A 16,176-nucleotide genomic window follows, 5' to 3' on the forward strand; every position below is an offset into this window, starting at 1 on the left:
GGGAGAAATTCTTCATTGTTACATTATAAAAAGTAGAAATGTGTCTTAATAATATAAACACTGTGTAAAGAGTATATGAGGTTGAATTTGGTACCTTTGGTTTCTCCCACAGTGCTCCTGGAGATCAAAAGAAGGCCACAGAAACCAGGCTAATGTCTCAGAATTATGTCATTACATGGTGATAATGTAGCTTTATTGGATAAATAAGCTACATTATATACACACTCATATAGAAAAACTAGCTGGTGTAAGATAATATTGAGGTCATGTTTGTATATCACATTTTGTTCAACACTATTCACACTTAACAAAAAGGCACTGATTTGTTATTCTTCTCACTCATGTAAATATGAAACTACATCATTGTTTTACACATGCATCCCCCGAGTTAAATCAACTCTGCTCAGAGTACACATTGTCCCAATCTACAGGGTGCTAAAGTAACACTGAAGCAGAGTTACCACTGTTGAGGATTGTGTGGTAGGTTTTCATGTCTAAAAGCCTGAGCAGTAGTTGTTCATGTTCAACATTGTTAACAGTGGGTTTTCTTTACTAGTGCTCAATCATTACTTCCTTAATCGCTTAATTGTCCCATTAACTTTAACTCGGCTTCAGTGTTACTTTAACACTCTGTAGATTGGGACAATATGTACTCTGAGCAGAGTTGATTTAACTCGGGGGATTTTGCTGTGGGATGTGCTTCATATGAATTATTCCGACGACTCTGATGTGACCGATGGCTGTCATGCAGGCTTCCTTCAGAAATCATACTCTGCAGCACACTGGCGAAGATACTCCTCATACAGCTTCCGCTAAGATAAAGATGACAAATATTACAAGATTAGAAGACGGAATCCTTTGAAAGGCTTACATTTCAAACGCAGGTTCAGTTTTCAGTTCTCTCACATCTCTGCTGAAAAACCAACATGGAGGTTAAGGTGGTTAGCTGGTCTCAAAGTCAAGCCAAGCTGGTTAAACTGCTCTGGTTTAATGGTTTTTAGTTTTACTCTAAATTAACACAGGAACAAACTATATTAAATTGTATAACAGTTATAAAAAGTCATATTAATAATCATTTTTTACAACATTTTAACATTTGTAAATTGAAAATAAGCAGTGGATGGGATTAAACTAACAATTTCACAGAAATGAATAAAGAATTTATTAAGTAATGAATCACTTTCGCACAATTTTTGCTACTTCAGTTTAAATTCTAAACACTAGCGAAACAAACTCCTGTTCAAATTTTTGGTGTTGGTAAGATTTTATCATGTATTTGAAAGAAGTCTCTTATGCTCATCAAGGCTGCATTCAATCAAATATGCAGTTAAAACAGTCATTCTGTCAGGACCACTATCGTCAAAATGATAGATACTTAGCATAAAGTTTGGTTTGGCGGTATGGTTCTGTTCTGGGCAAAAACCTCCCTGCCCTTCCATGCAGCCTGTCATGAATGAGCAGGGAGAGCAGCAATAATAACCCCCCCAAGGTTAACAGAACAGAACAAGGCAGATATCATTAATGTACTCAATGATATTTAAGTGTAACACTTTATTCAAGATAAAGGAGTCTGATTAGCAAGGAATATCAGAAAGCTAAGTCCTGACTGTGGCGAAAGGTGGAGCTGGGGATGGAGGAGGGTAATTTGCTCCGTAGCAAGCTGAAAAGCTGCTGAATAATACTGAATAGAGCTTATATAGGAATGCCGCGATATGTGTCGTATTCCTATAGGTAGATGTGATCAGCTGAGAATCATGCAAGCTTGACTCACGTGACCTACCAGAACTAACGCTAAAGCTGAATTTTTGTGAAATATTGTTACAATTTAAAAATAACTGTTTTCTATTTTAAAATGTAATTTATTCCTGTCATGCATAGCTGAATCTTCAGTGTCACATGATCCTTCAGAAATCAATCTAATATGCTGATTTGCTGCTCAAGAAACATTTGATATTATTATTCATGTTGAAAACAGTTTCTGCTGCTTAAAGTGTTTTTTTGGAAAACCATGATAAACTTTTTTCAAGATCCTATGAGTAAGTTACAAAAAACACAGCAATTATTTGAAATATAATTCTTTTGTTACATTATAAATGTCTACACTGATCAATTTAATGCATACTTGCTGAATATAAATAAATAAATACATGTAAAAACTTCAAGACCCCAAACTTTTGAACAGTAATGTAAATTTCAACACAAGCAAGGATTGTGAGACTAATGTACATCTTTAGGAAAATGAATGGCTAAAGAAACAGTGTAATTATGATATTCACAATGATGCCTAAAGTATGTCGTACCTTCTTGGATTTGACGATATCCTGGATGTAGTCACTGTACTCTGCCAGTTGTTTCTTCTCTCTTTTAGTCAGCGTCTTACTGCCCTGACTGAAGGAGATCAGAGCATTGAGAGGGCTGCTGTTAAACTGATGAAGTGACCATTAAAAAATAGAAATCAGCTCAAGAATTGAATTACAGTAAGTGGCACAGTATACTGAACGTTTAAACACTAGCATTCATTGACTGCATTAGATTCAAATCTTGATATATTTTTCAGATACTGTATATCTTGACATATATTAATATATATTAATGCTACTTTAGATTAAGGTTTTTAAGCGTCTTCCCTTAATAAACTCCTAATTTGCTGCTTATTGATAGTAAGCAGTAGTAGTTGTAGTAATCGAAGTAGCATCTAAAGCTAACTTCATGGCAAAAATTGACTTGGAATAATACAAGAGTTACAAAAATAAACACAAAATAAAAACAACGCAGTTAAAATTATACAAGATTTTTTAAATTAACATTTGATAGAAAAATCAAAAATCTTTTCTGGTAAAATCCCTGAGTGAGTGTAGGTTATAAAAAGCTTTCTGCTTGCTGTTGATAGCAAGTAAAGTAGTTGTTTATAGTAGTTATGTTTAGGTATTGCGGAAGGTTAAGGGATCAAGAATAAGCTCATGCAGAATCTAAAGTGCTACCATATTAGTATGAAGGAGATGCAGTGTGATGCAGGCAGGTCATTATTTTGCCATTCTGTTTGGTGACACTAACTTGACCTTTCAAAATAGTATGTAAAATAGTAAGCATAATGCAAATGATCATATTTGTCACTAGACCTCATTACATGCATATTGAATTCTGCGAGTATTGTCTTGTGAACAAATTTGCAGTATGTACAAATGTATGTTTGCATTGTGAAAGTGGAGAAAATGATGTAAAAAAAGCTTAATATGTTGCACTGGAAAAAGTTAAGTCAAGTTAAGTGCATTGCATTGTGGGATATCTTATTTCATGCTATATACTCTATTATATATTGATTTTTAATTAATTATTTTATTTGATTGTAGTATCTGGCTATTCCACTGTGTACATTACACACTGCATTGTACACTGTTGAATAAATAGCTCTTCCAAAGCCAAAAGATAAAGTGTCAAATAAATAAAAAAAGTAAACAATGTCAGAGTTATGGTGCCCCCTTGTGACAATAAAACAAAACATTTAGAGACAATTTTCCTCACCGTGCAAAATACTTGGCCAAGAAGAACATAAAGTAGCACAGAGCACCAAAGATGATCACAAACATTATCTGCCAATCTTCAGGAATCCAGTCCCACAGATACACAACTATTCCCTAATAAACACACACAGGTACACAGACAAAATAAAACAGATTCACCTGTGATTGGATCTTAATCTCCAGAAAACATGAAAATAAGAACATACTGTGGAAAAGTAGAGCGTTTTAGCCAATCCCTCTCCAACAAGAGAGTCCAGTTCCTCTGGAGCGAAGGTGCTGATGATGAAGCTGAGGATGAAGAGCGATGGAAGGAAGATTCCCCCAACTCCACACAGGAAAGAATTAAAACGATTGCTTTTATTACTGCTCACATTCATCCTGAGGGAAGACAAATACATGCAAAGCTGATAAACATTACATATATGAGCTCTAGAGTCATGATGCAGAGCAGATGGTGTGATATAGTGAGGATGGATGGATGTGTACCGGTCCTGTTCCAGTGTATGGTTGATGGTAGAGATGATCAGGTTACAGTCTTTCTCCAGCTGGTCAAGTGTTTTTTGCACTGCCTGGTTTATGCTCTTCTCAATGGTCTCACAAACCTCATCAATCTGGTTGATGCATCTGCTGGGCTGCACACACAAACACACAAAAACAAAACTTAAATCATTTTATATTCACTTCATCAACTATCTATAGTAGTAGTATCATATCTAATAACATTGTAAAGCAAAAAGTGGACTAATGGAATGAAGAATTATTTTATGGTCATTACCAACAAAGCCGCATATGCATATTGGCATTGCCATTGAAAAAAATAAAATAAAGGGTTAGTTCACCCAAAAATGAAAATTCTGTCATTAATTACTCCCCCTCGTGTTGTTTGAAACCAGTAAGACCTTCGTTCATCTTCGGAACACAATTTAAGATATTTTTGATGAAATCTGAGGGCTCTCTAACCTTCATAGACAGCAAGGTAACTACCACGTTCAAGGTCCAGAAAAGTACCCAGATGATCGACAAAGTAGTCCGTGTGACATCAGTGGTTCAACTGTAAAGTTACGAAGCTACGAGAATACTTTTTTGCGCAAAGAAAACAAAAATAACGACTTTATTCTACATTTTCATCTCTACTGCGTCACTTGAGGACGCGCGTTCACGTCAGTATCATGACGCGAGCGTGTGGCGGCGATGACCCAGATCTGGCTTAATGACGTCAACACGCCAGATCTGGGTCAGAGCCGGTGCCGCCACAGTTATTTTTGATTAAAGTCGTTATTTTTGTTTTCTTTGCGCAAAAAAGTATTCTCGTAGCTTCGTAACTTTACAGTTGAACCACTGATGTCACACGGACTACTTTGTCGATCATCTTGGTACTTTTCTGGACCTTGAACGTGGTAGTTACCTTGCTGTCTATGGGAGGGTCAGAGACAGTATCATGACGCGAGCGTGTGGCGGCGATGACCCAGATCTGGCTTAATGACGTCAACACGCCAGATCTGGGTCAGAGCTGGCGCCGCCACAGTTATTTTTGATTAAAGTCGTTATTTTTGTTTTCTTTGCACAAAAAAGTATTCTCGTAGCTTCGTAACTTTACAGTTGAACCACTGATGTCACACGGACTACTTTGTCGATCATCTTGGTACTTTTCTGGACCTTGAACGTGGTAGTTACCTTGCGGTCTATGGGAGGGTCAGAGAACCCTCAGATTTCATCAAAAATATCTTAAATTGTGTTCCGAAGATGAACGAAGGTCTTACGGATTTGGAACAACACGAGGGTGAGTAATTAATGATTTTTGGGTGAACTAACCCTTTAAGGACGTGAACAACTGCATTTTTAGCAGATGAAAAATGTTGATTTGGTGCTCAAGAATTTTTTTTTTTTTTTTACTAATATCAATGTTGAAAACAGTTCTGCTGCTTAATATTTTTGTGGAAACCAACATTTTCTGATGCATAGAAAGTTCAACAGCATTTATTTGAATATATTTGTAACATTATAAACATCTGTATATTTTGATTAATTTGTGTCCATGCAAATAAAAGTATTTAAAAAAATTCTTATTTTTTTAAACGGTAGTGCATTATAAAGCAGCCTGAAATCAAGTTTATCTTTTATGTCGTATTAGCATCAGTCCATTTCTCCTTTAAGTTGGGCTTTTAAGAGAAGTGTCTCTGCTGACAGAACGAACTAATTAATGTAAATGCTGCAGAGAGACATAAATCCATTTCCTCTGACACAGCAGTGCAGCATGGGCAGGCTTCCATTACTCATGTCACTTCTAGGAGGAAAACCATGGACATTTAACCAGCACAGCAATCTGCTACCATCATCTCTTACTTTTTGAGGGTTGGGGATGTATATCGTGGGCATTTCGAAGCCACATTTGTTGAGTCCAGGTCTCCGGCACAGCTCTTGGACAATCTGCATCATCACTCGCTGTGGGAATAAAATCAACACCAACACCGACTGAGACATTTGACCTTAAGATGGGTTAATGCTAAATAGGTTTAAAGTGACAGAGAAACCCCAGAGGATTGGATTTGTAATAGCACCTGTTTGGCTTCCTGTCAGAGAACAAACTATTATGGCAAGAAGATCAGGAGTACAGATTGAAGCGAGACTGGAATTACCATATTACATTTGTAAGTCCAGACAGAAATATATCAGTGTACTGAGGTAAGATGTTTTCGTACGTTTATATTGACTTTAAGGGCAGTCGAGGTGCACACACACACCTGTCTGTCTGTTTCTCGTCCAACCTCGTCAGCTTTGCTCAGGTAAAAGCGCAGTTTGTCTCCACACTTCTCACTCAACTTCTCAACAATGTTCAATGTACGCTTGCACAATGCCTGTCCCATCGGGTCAAAAAACACAAAGATGAGGTCCGCCTGCTCACCTGAAAATACAGATAGGTCAAATGTGAAGAAAAGTGTTACTCTAACCTTTGTGTGGTTTCTTTTTCTAAAATAGAAAATATCCTTTAATTTAGTTAGATTTGCTACTTGTTACAAAAGTCATCAATATGTTTTTGGTCCATTGTCTCTGACAAGAAAGACTGTACATTTTAAATTCTCCTGATCATTTTAAATGGTCTTAACAACTTTCTAGAACATTTTATTTTAAATGATTAAATGTGTATATCCAGCATTATTTTTGTCAGTGTTGGTATAGTAATATTTATATACTATTATAGCATTTATTAAAGGGGTCATATGATGCAATTTCAAGTTTTCCTTTCTCTTTGGAGTTGTTACAAGCTGATTGTGCATAGATAAGATCCCTGAAGTTGCAAAGACTAAAGTCTCAAGCTGGTATTAGAAACACAACCCTAAGTGCAGATTCATCATTATAACAACAATCTGATGTTTCAAAAGTATAATTCTAGGGGGAAAAACCCATCTGATTAATAAAACATGTTCATGAATTCTGATTGACTCGTACAGTTTTCTAGACCACGCCCCCTCTGGTGGTCTGTTGTTATTGTCACCCACAACAGCTCTTCAACTGGCAGCTTTAAGGTGGAGCCACATAAAGCTAGCCAGTGAAGAACGACTGTGAAGCAACGCCAGCCAGCCAATATTCACACGCTAAGAGTTTTGAAAGCATGTAAATAAAATAAACCTACATTTTTACATTTTCTAAAGATAGCGATTGGTGCTTCTGTCATTGCCACAATGCCTGCTTTATGGTTGCTTACATGTTCACAATGATTTTAGCACGCTGATGTGCAATTGCTCATTTTTTTGGGGGTGGTTTTTTAGTCAAATATTGTTTTTATCATCCACCAGTTAGATCGTTTAGAAAAGTAATATCACACCTTGAATCTGCATAGTAACTATATGTCAGGTCTCATCAAATGTTTGTGCTACCTTCACAACACATCTGCGGTTCACACTGAAGCTCTTTCAGATAGTGGCTGCAGTTGTGCAAGATCTCGCACAAACCCGTCTTGTTCTGTCTCATCAACATTCAACAAAGGTGCACCAACACACCCTCAAATCTGTCTGTCCATCTCTCTCTGTCTCTTAACTGCTCTCTCTTTCTCATTTCAGAAAATCCTCAGATTTTGAACATTATTGTTCAGAGGTTTCATCGAGAAAGATTTGATATTTCTCCTAAAATTACTTTGGCGCTATAAAATAAACGTGGATGATCAGATGTATTATTTTTGTTTTGTTGATCACCATCATATACACTACCAATCAAGAGTTTGAATAAATATCTAAATAAATATATTGTAAATTTTATGTAATTATGTAAATATTTTTGAAAGTGTCTTATGCACACTAAGGCTGCATTTGCTTGATTAAAAATACAGTAATATTGTAAAATATTATTACAATTTAAAATAACTGTTGTCTATTTGAATATACTTTAAAAGGTGAACTTAATTTTCAGTATCACATGATCCAGAAATATATATATATTTTTTTTTTTAAATATTTTTTTTTATTATGATTAATCGATGTTGAAAACAGATGTGTTCAATAATATTTTTGTGGAAACTGATACATTTTTTCTTCAGATGAATTGAATTGAAGGTTCAAAAGAACAGCATTTCTGTAACATTACATGTCTTTTCTGCCTTCATTGTGATCAATTTAATTCATCCTGGCTGAATAAATGTATATAAAAAAATCGAAATAAAAAAAAGCTTGCTGACCTCAAACTTTTGAACAGTAGCATATCCATGTAGTTATTTCATTCTACAGATGCTATGTAATTAAAATCAGATGTAGTCATGTGCATGTGATATAGGCTCAATAACCAGGGATTATTAAGAAATCTTTGAGTCTTTTTAAAGGTGAAAAGGTAACTGGAGAAACGCGTCCAACTTTGCTGCTGAAAGGTGGAAGGAGATACTAAGGGATCTAGTCCACTGAGGAAAAGTCAAAGGTCAAGAAAGTGCTGCGTCATCTCCAAACCGCACAGCAGCACCACTGCGGAGAGACCCGAGTCATGATGATAGTGTCAAAGTTATTGAGATAAGACAAACCAGCCAAAACCACACCCAAACAATGCACCAATCGCGAATCTCATTATTCTTTCCTACACAAACCCACATCCTGAAGACCAACACAGACGTTTAAAACCTTCAATGAGACACATTATAGACATTCCCAGGAACATAGAAGACAACTGCAATACGTTCATGCTCATAAATTTGAGTAAACAAAGTAGAATGAAATTCAGAAAATGATGGTTTATACTTACAATAAAAAAGATGCATGCATGTTTTACTGTTTAAATAGTATGTTTTAAGAATGCATGTCATGATTTTGTCAGGTTTTGACTCTGACTTGAAGTTTTGTAATATGCAATGGCTATACAAAATGCTATTTTTATTGTTCATTTCATATTTGTTCCTGTTGTTGACTATCAATTGTACGTTCTCTGTAGCAGTAATGTGGGAAGACATCTACCCCACTGATGCTGCACCGTTGTCAATGTGAATGACTCATTCTGGTTCTCTGCACCGGGTGAACCCACACTGCCCACTGAAGGAATACTGTACGATCATTGTGCGGTAATGATGCCCTCTGACACACCCAAAGACCACTCACCTACACCAACGAAGACCCATCACTCCGATACAGTCTAGCTGTGACACCAGCTGGACTCTCGTTTTAACAGTTACATAAATACACAGCGAAAAGTGTTAAGTCAGCAGAGCCAGAAGGAGTTTATTGAGGTGCATGTGAATGAGATGTGTTGCTATGTTTCACGCACTCAGGCGGATACTGCGCTGGCTGTACATACGCTTGCATGACTCAGTGTGAGGTGTTAGTCATAGCTATAGATGCTACTGCCTCGTCTACACATTTCCCTCAAACCAAGTCTAATTTCTAAGTAATAAATGAGAAAAACAGCACTAAAAACTAGTTTGGCTGTTTAATATCACGCATAATAGTCAATAGAAAATTCCCTTTTTTAGTGTGCTACTATGTGACACTAATCAACAACGCCTAGAAGTCGTCATTTACTCTCAGTCGATATGCATGGCACAGAAGAAATATTCATATCTGATAGGCAAACATGAATAGTTCATATATGCACAGAAAAATGTTGTGCAAAACTACAAAAATGAATTGCAATGAAAAAATGGAAAGTTAAATAATAAAAAGGTAATTAACAAAGGTAAAAACAAACTAAAAATCAAAGGTTCTGAAATATATGAATCATATTCATAATATATATAATATAGCACACTAACATATTTTAAAGGGACTGAGACATTAATAAATAGAACAGATTCTACGTTCTAACATATATTAATCTATTATATATATATATATATATATATATTCTTTTGACAGCATACTAAAAGTTACATATCAATCTTCTATTAAAATTTCCTACCTTTGAACTCCAGCAGAGGTCTGAAATGTGGGTAAAGGTGTAATGTTGCATTTCCCTGTGAGGAAAAGAAGCAAACATGTTGATTAAGGAAAGATCAGACACATTTAAAGAGGAGAATGTGGTGTGAAGTCAGAAGCCAGGCCCCGCTGTAGGGAGGCTCCCTGCTCTTCCTCTCTTTCCTCTCTCTTTCTCTCTGCAGGCTGGGTGATGGTGTGACACTCTCGGCCACGCTGCAGCTCTCTTCCTGTTCTGCTGGAAGGCTCTTCCTGTAAAGAGCTGATAATCCTTTCACATCACTCCTTCACTGTAATTGCATTACTCACGTTGAGGTCTTCACGAGACAGTGAAGGAAAGAGAGAGAGGGAGAGCCCTATATGTTAAGGAAAAAAGACGCTGTGTCTTTAAGAAAACCCCTTTGCTTCCAGAAGGAGCGACTGACTAAGCTGTGATATGGTCTGCTCTTTCGCCACATGCACGCATGTACAATTTTGCCTTTTTAGTCGTTTTGTCCAGGTTGTCTTTTGGCCAAAGCATTTCCTCTTAAATACTTTTGCATCCCTTTTTGCATTCTGCATGTAGACATAGCTCAGATAATTTGACTTTGAAAAATAACCTAATGATAAATGCTTGAATTCATGTTGAAATCTTTGGCTTTTGGATATTTCCAGACCTTTTAAAACTTTTTATGGAACAATCTCTTATGCTCACCAAGTCTGCATTTATTTAATCAAAAAAGTAATATTGTGAAATATTATTATTTAAAATAACTGTTTTCTATTGGAATATATTTTCAAATGTGGTGCTACATAATATTTTTATGGAAACTATGATGGACTTTGTTTTTCATAATTCTTTGATGAATAGAAAGTTATAAAGAACAGCATTTACTTATATATATTTTTATAACATAATTCAAAATATATATATTTTTTAGAACAATACAACAATAGAAGACAAAGTTTCTGTCACTTTTGATCAATTTAATGCATCCTTGCTGAGAAAAAGCATCAAAAAAGTTATTATAAAGTTATTATACTATATTATAATTAGTATAGTATAATATATAATATAATTAGTATAATAATTATACAATAAAGTTACTATAAGTAAGATTACTCATTTATTTTCTTAGAAAAACAGTCAATATTTTCTCTCTGTTTAATCAAATTGCTGTCTATTAAAGATATCTTTGTTTCTGTAGATCTAATTTATGCTGCCTTAATCCAAGCAGTATTTTACTGGCACATTTGACTGTATTCAAATTAATTCAGAAGAATTTCCTCCTCAATCAGCAGAAAAAATTCCAGAGATTCCTTCTGTATCTGCTCACAAGAATGCTTTTTCTGGACTTGTGCCATTAAGGAGAAAAGTTGAGTGAGAACGGAATAATGTGGAGAAAGGACCGGGTAATGTCATTTTTTTCACATTTTCTGCTCTGATTTTAGGAGGAAACATGCAGATTTTCTGTGAAACGGATTTAAACTGAAAAAGTTATTAAATGAATCTGAGCCTACAACATTCTTATTGGTCGCTGAAAGCAAACAAACAGTTCATAGTCTCTTCTTTAAAAGTTATGTCTCTGTATAAACACTAAAGCTGGTTTTCACAGCCATCCTGAGATCAGGAAAAGGTGTCCTTGAAAAATTCAAATAAGGGTTGCTTCAGAAATTCATTAAAACAGGTTAAGCTAATGTGCTTTCATGTGATTGATCTCTTTGCAGCTCTTTTTATTGAATGACACCCAGAGAAAACCCCTGCTGGTCAACATGTGACCCATGAGTCGTTATTAATTGCCCCATAATTAACAGCACTCACAAATGCACTTTCACTTCTCATCTGTTTCTGTCACGTGACTTTTCCACTCATCCACCATATTTATGACCATCAGAAGGTCAAAATAATGGCAGTAAATATAAAAACACATGAATACACTATTCATCTTTGTATACCTCTGATAATATGCATTACCTGCACTCCTCCGCTGGTATTTGGAGATGGACTGTGCATTAAATGAATATAACGTTAGCTAAAGTAGGGTCTATGCTAACTTGAATTCTGTACAATTTATTACGGAAAAAGTCATTTGACTGAAACAGATGAATATGCATACTAAAATGTAATCAATGTACCAACAAAATCAAACATAAAAACCATTTGCCTTGCACCATATACAAGAGTGTAAACTGTTCGCCTTAAAGGGATAGTTCACCCAAAAAAGAAAATGTGATGTTTATCTGCTTACCCTCAGGGTATCCAAGATGTAGGTGACTTTGTTTCTCCAGTAGAACACAAACAAAGATTTTTAACTCAAACCGTTGCAGTCTGTCAGTCATATAATGGAAGTGAATGGGAATCACGGCTTTGAGAGTAAAAAAAAACATACACAAACAAAACCAAATTAAACCCTGCGGCTCGTGACGATACATTGATGTGTAAAGACATGAAACGATCGGTCTGTGCAAGAAACTGAACAGTATTTATATAGGTTTTTTTACCTCTGATGCACCGCAATGTCTGAAATGTCCTGAGTGCATTCTCGACAGCCGGCGTGTGACACATCGTCGTCTTCTTGCTTTACGGCGGATTGCAGACTTATAAGTGCATTACCGCCACCTATCTCTCAAAAGGACCATTGACACTCCTAATTGAGATTGTAGATAATAGTGTCAATGGTCCATGATTCCCATTCACTTCCATTATAATACGGTTTGAGTTAAAAATCTTCGTTTGTGTTCTACTGAAGAAACAAAGTCACCTACATCTTGGATGCCCTGGGGGTAAGCAGATAAACATCACATTTTCATTTTTGGGTGAACTATCCCTTTAAGCAGCTTTCTCACAATAATCTGCTTTCTGGTGTGCACATAAATGTACTTACTGTTAGTGACTCTCGTTTTCTTCCACTTGTTATAAATGTGAAGCCTTGTGTCTCAATGGCAACACCTGTCTTCTGTATGTGCTCCTCCACATACCTGAAAGACAGATTTGATTTTAATCATTTTTATCCTCATATTCATATACAAAGTGTATCCTTGTTTGTAATCATACTTTTTACTCATTTTTTAAACTATTTTTTTTAACTATGGTCGAATGCAGTGGTTTGCAACCAGGGGGCCACAAAATGACTTAAAATGATTTTAATTTTAATTCATTTTATGATTTCTAGACCTGAAAAATCATGTAACTTAATGAAATCTTAAAATGCCAATAATGAATGTATATATTTTTTGTAGTTATGTCAATCTCTAAAATATTTTATCGGGTAGAAATTATGAGTAAAACTTTTTTTTTTTTTAAATCCTTGTCCTTATTCATAATCTTTCAAATTCATAATCACAAAAGGGGGCCTTGGAGTCAAAAAGGATAAGAGGATAAGATGTTGGTACAGAACAACAAAATCAGGAAAAGAAAACATCATTCTTATTATTCTCATCAGTCTGTATAATCTTTATCTCCAGATCTGATTCTATGAAATCAGTTAGGGATGCAAGGTGTTTTTGATGTGAGAGGTGTGATTACCAGTTAATAAAAGAGCTTTTTCCAGCAGAATGGTTTCCCATAATCATAACTATAATCTTTTTCCGTGGCGGTAACAGCCTCACTCCCAAACTCTCTGCAATTTTCACCAATCCTGTCAAAAACACCAAGACAAAAGGAGCTTTATTATCAGTACATGATGCCTTATTGCTTTCCAGCAACAATTCAAAGAAGATAATACTATGGTACTTTGATGCTACTGTATTATACAGTAAATGTGCATACAAACGTGCAATTTGCACCTGAATATTTTTGTATAATTGTATGTTGCTGGCCCTGTAAAGGACATTTCATATTGTATAATCGCGGAGTTACATATGAAGAGTTTATTTGTAAAAACAGATAACTCCCATGTTTTGAAATGTTCAAAAATCATGTTTTTTTTATTATGCAATCGTGTTTTTATTGTGTTTTATTGTGCTATTTAGCTGTCATTTTTAGTTATTTTTTAACCTAATCGAAATAACCCAACTGCAGAGATTAATTGGAATGCACAATGGAAAAACGTGATTTTTGAGAATTGTTGAGTTATCCGTTTTTGCAAATGAACTCTTCATATACTGTACTATACCTGCTGTATATATTCTGTACTGACGCATAGACTACAGTAGTGTGACATGCAGAGACAACTGGTCAACATAACTGTGTCTCAAATCACTGTGAGCTGCCTACATAGTAATGTTGCCATATCATATGAAGTCTAAAACTGTCTAGGTCAGTGTTTCTCAACCAGGGGTCCGTGGACCCCTAATGGTCCTTGACGTAAGGCTAGGGGGTCCGTATAAAGTATGGATTTTTGTATAAATGTTGTATATTTTGACATGACATGTTCCCACTAAAGAAAAATCCATTATAGCTGATGTCCAAATACTGGACAAGTCAACTAACTTGAATTATACTTTGTTATACACAAAGACACAAATGATACATAGAGGAGAAAATTTTATTCTGGGGGTCCTTGGGGATGGTTCTGAATTGGACTGGGGTCCGGTACGCCAAAAGGTTGAGATTCAGTGGTCTAGGTAATTTTTTTTAGACACAGTCAATAACACGAATTGAGTGACTAGTGTAAATATAATTAACAGCATCGTTATATATGTCGGACGCTTGATAATTGAACTTTCCAGCTGATTTGTAACGTTACCATACAATGTTTCATAATGTTTTAGATCACAAACGGACAAATAGCAACATGTGTTTTTATTTACCGTTGTCGTTGTCGATATATAAAGTGTGGCATTCTTTCAGTATTCTTTCACTCGGAGATGTAATGGTCGATTCCAGCGGGTTTGCAACAGCTCGCGGCTTCTTACAGCCTGACATGTTGAAAGTCTGGAGGACTGATTTTCACCGGCACCAAAAGCGGGGGAACCAAAACAGTGTCGCACACATGTCGAGACCTCAGAAATGTAAAGCTTTGGCACTCTCTAGTGGAGGTAAAAGTTGAAACGTTCCAACCAGGTTCCAACAGGGAATGGAACGCCTTCACATGAACAGACTTGACCAAGCGAATGCTAAATATTAGTAGGCCTTATAAACAATTAGCATAACATAACAAAACAATAACAATATAATATAAAATGAAAACAATAAATACTAGATACTTTTTATCCATTAGTGTGGAAACATTTGCCTTTGGCTTCTCACATACGAAAAAACTAATGGACAAGTCATGTAAAAATATAATTATAAATTATAATTTTTTATTATTTAAAACGTATTTAAATTATTTTAAAATTATTACAAATATTGGCCACAGTAAAATACAGTCACTCATATGTTTGTTTATTACTGTGTTTACATGAACTATTACTGAAGTTACATTTTGCACATGTGTACTATACTTTAATGCATTGAACTACTTGATATACATAGTATTTATTTATTTATTCATTCATTCATTCAAATAAAAAAATAAAATAAACATCAAGATCAGTAGGTTTATGTACAGATGTGTGCATTTATGTACTGTTTATGCAACTGTAAGTAAAAAAAGGGTAACACTTTACTTGAAGGGGTGTGCATAAGACTGACATGACATCTACATAATCATGACATGACACATGTCATGAATATGAAGGTTTTATGCATGTTTATGACAACTGTTATTAAATGTCATTTGCTCAGTTATGTCATTTTTAATGCAAATATGACATTATTTGACCTAACCCTACCCCTAGCCTTACCCCTAACCATAGCCCATAACAAAGACATCTAAAACAATGTCATCTTTGCACTAAAAATTACATAACTGAGTGAATGACACTTAATGACAGTTGTCATAAACATGCATAAAAACCTTCATATTCATGACATGTGTCATGTCATGATTATGTAGATGTCATGTCATGATTATGAAGGTGTAACCACAAAAAGTATGTATTTACATAGTAACTAAGGTATGTATTTCCTATGGAGGGCTAAATTACTCAAAATTAAATCATTTAATACATTTTTTGAAATATAGAAATAAATCGTTAAATACATAATTAAATACATATATAAATATATCAAGTCGATTACAATTTTTAATCTAATTAATTACATAATGTGTCGATTAATTAATCTAAGTAATCGCAAAATTAATTAGACTGAAAATACCCACAAAAGATTATTTAAAGCTATTTAGATAGATAGACAGATCGATAGATCGATAGATAGATAGATAGATAGATAGATAGATAGATAGATAGATAGATAGATAGATAGATAGACAGATCGATAGATAGATAGATAGACAGATCGATAGATC

General features: G+C 35.1%; 1 protein-coding gene across 1 annotated transcript; it reads right to left on the reverse strand.

Moving 5' to 3' along the window:
• Positions 1-448: 448 nt before the first annotated feature.
• Positions 449-14,782, reverse strand: LOC107599159 (uncharacterized). Its single transcript, XM_016290674.1, has 12 exons — positions 14,633-14,782; positions 13,407-13,518; positions 12,766-12,859; positions 9,888-9,942; positions 8,587-8,593; positions 6,263-6,488; positions 5,865-5,963; positions 4,008-4,153; positions 3,728-3,899; positions 3,523-3,635; positions 2,301-2,388; positions 449-812 (listed from the first exon to the last, which is right to left on the reverse strand). The coding sequence occupies exons 1-12, from the start codon at positions 14,745-14,747 to the stop codon at positions 759-761; spliced, it is 1,281 nt and encodes a 426-aa protein (XP_016146160.1). The 5' UTR covers positions 14,748-14,782; the 3' UTR covers positions 449-758.
• Positions 14,783-16,176: the final 1,394 nt, after the last annotated feature.

The sequence above is a fragment of the Sinocyclocheilus grahami genome, unplaced genomic scaffold, assembly GCF_001515645.1.
Source record: "Sinocyclocheilus grahami isolate Dianchi unplaced genomic scaffold, SAMN03320097.WGS_v1.1 scaffold261.1, whole genome shotgun sequence".
In the NCBI taxonomy this organism is placed as follows: Eukaryota; Metazoa; Chordata; class Actinopteri; order Cypriniformes; family Cyprinidae; genus Sinocyclocheilus; species Sinocyclocheilus grahami.

Bases quoted from the DNA above. Each gene is read 5' to 3' on its own strand.
- LOC107599159 (XM_016290674.1), bottom strand. From the start codon at position 14,747: ATGTCAGGCTGTAAGAAGCCGCGAGCTGTTGCAAACCCGCTGGAATCG. The intron at 12,860-13,406 runs GTAATCACACCT...TCTGTCTTTCAG, and splicing joins AAAAGCTCTTTTATTAACTG to GTATGTGGAGGAGCACATAC. The intron at 5,964-6,262 runs GTGTGTGTGTGC...TTATTCCCACAG, and splicing joins GACGAGAAACAGACAGACAG to CGAGTGATGATGCAGATTGT.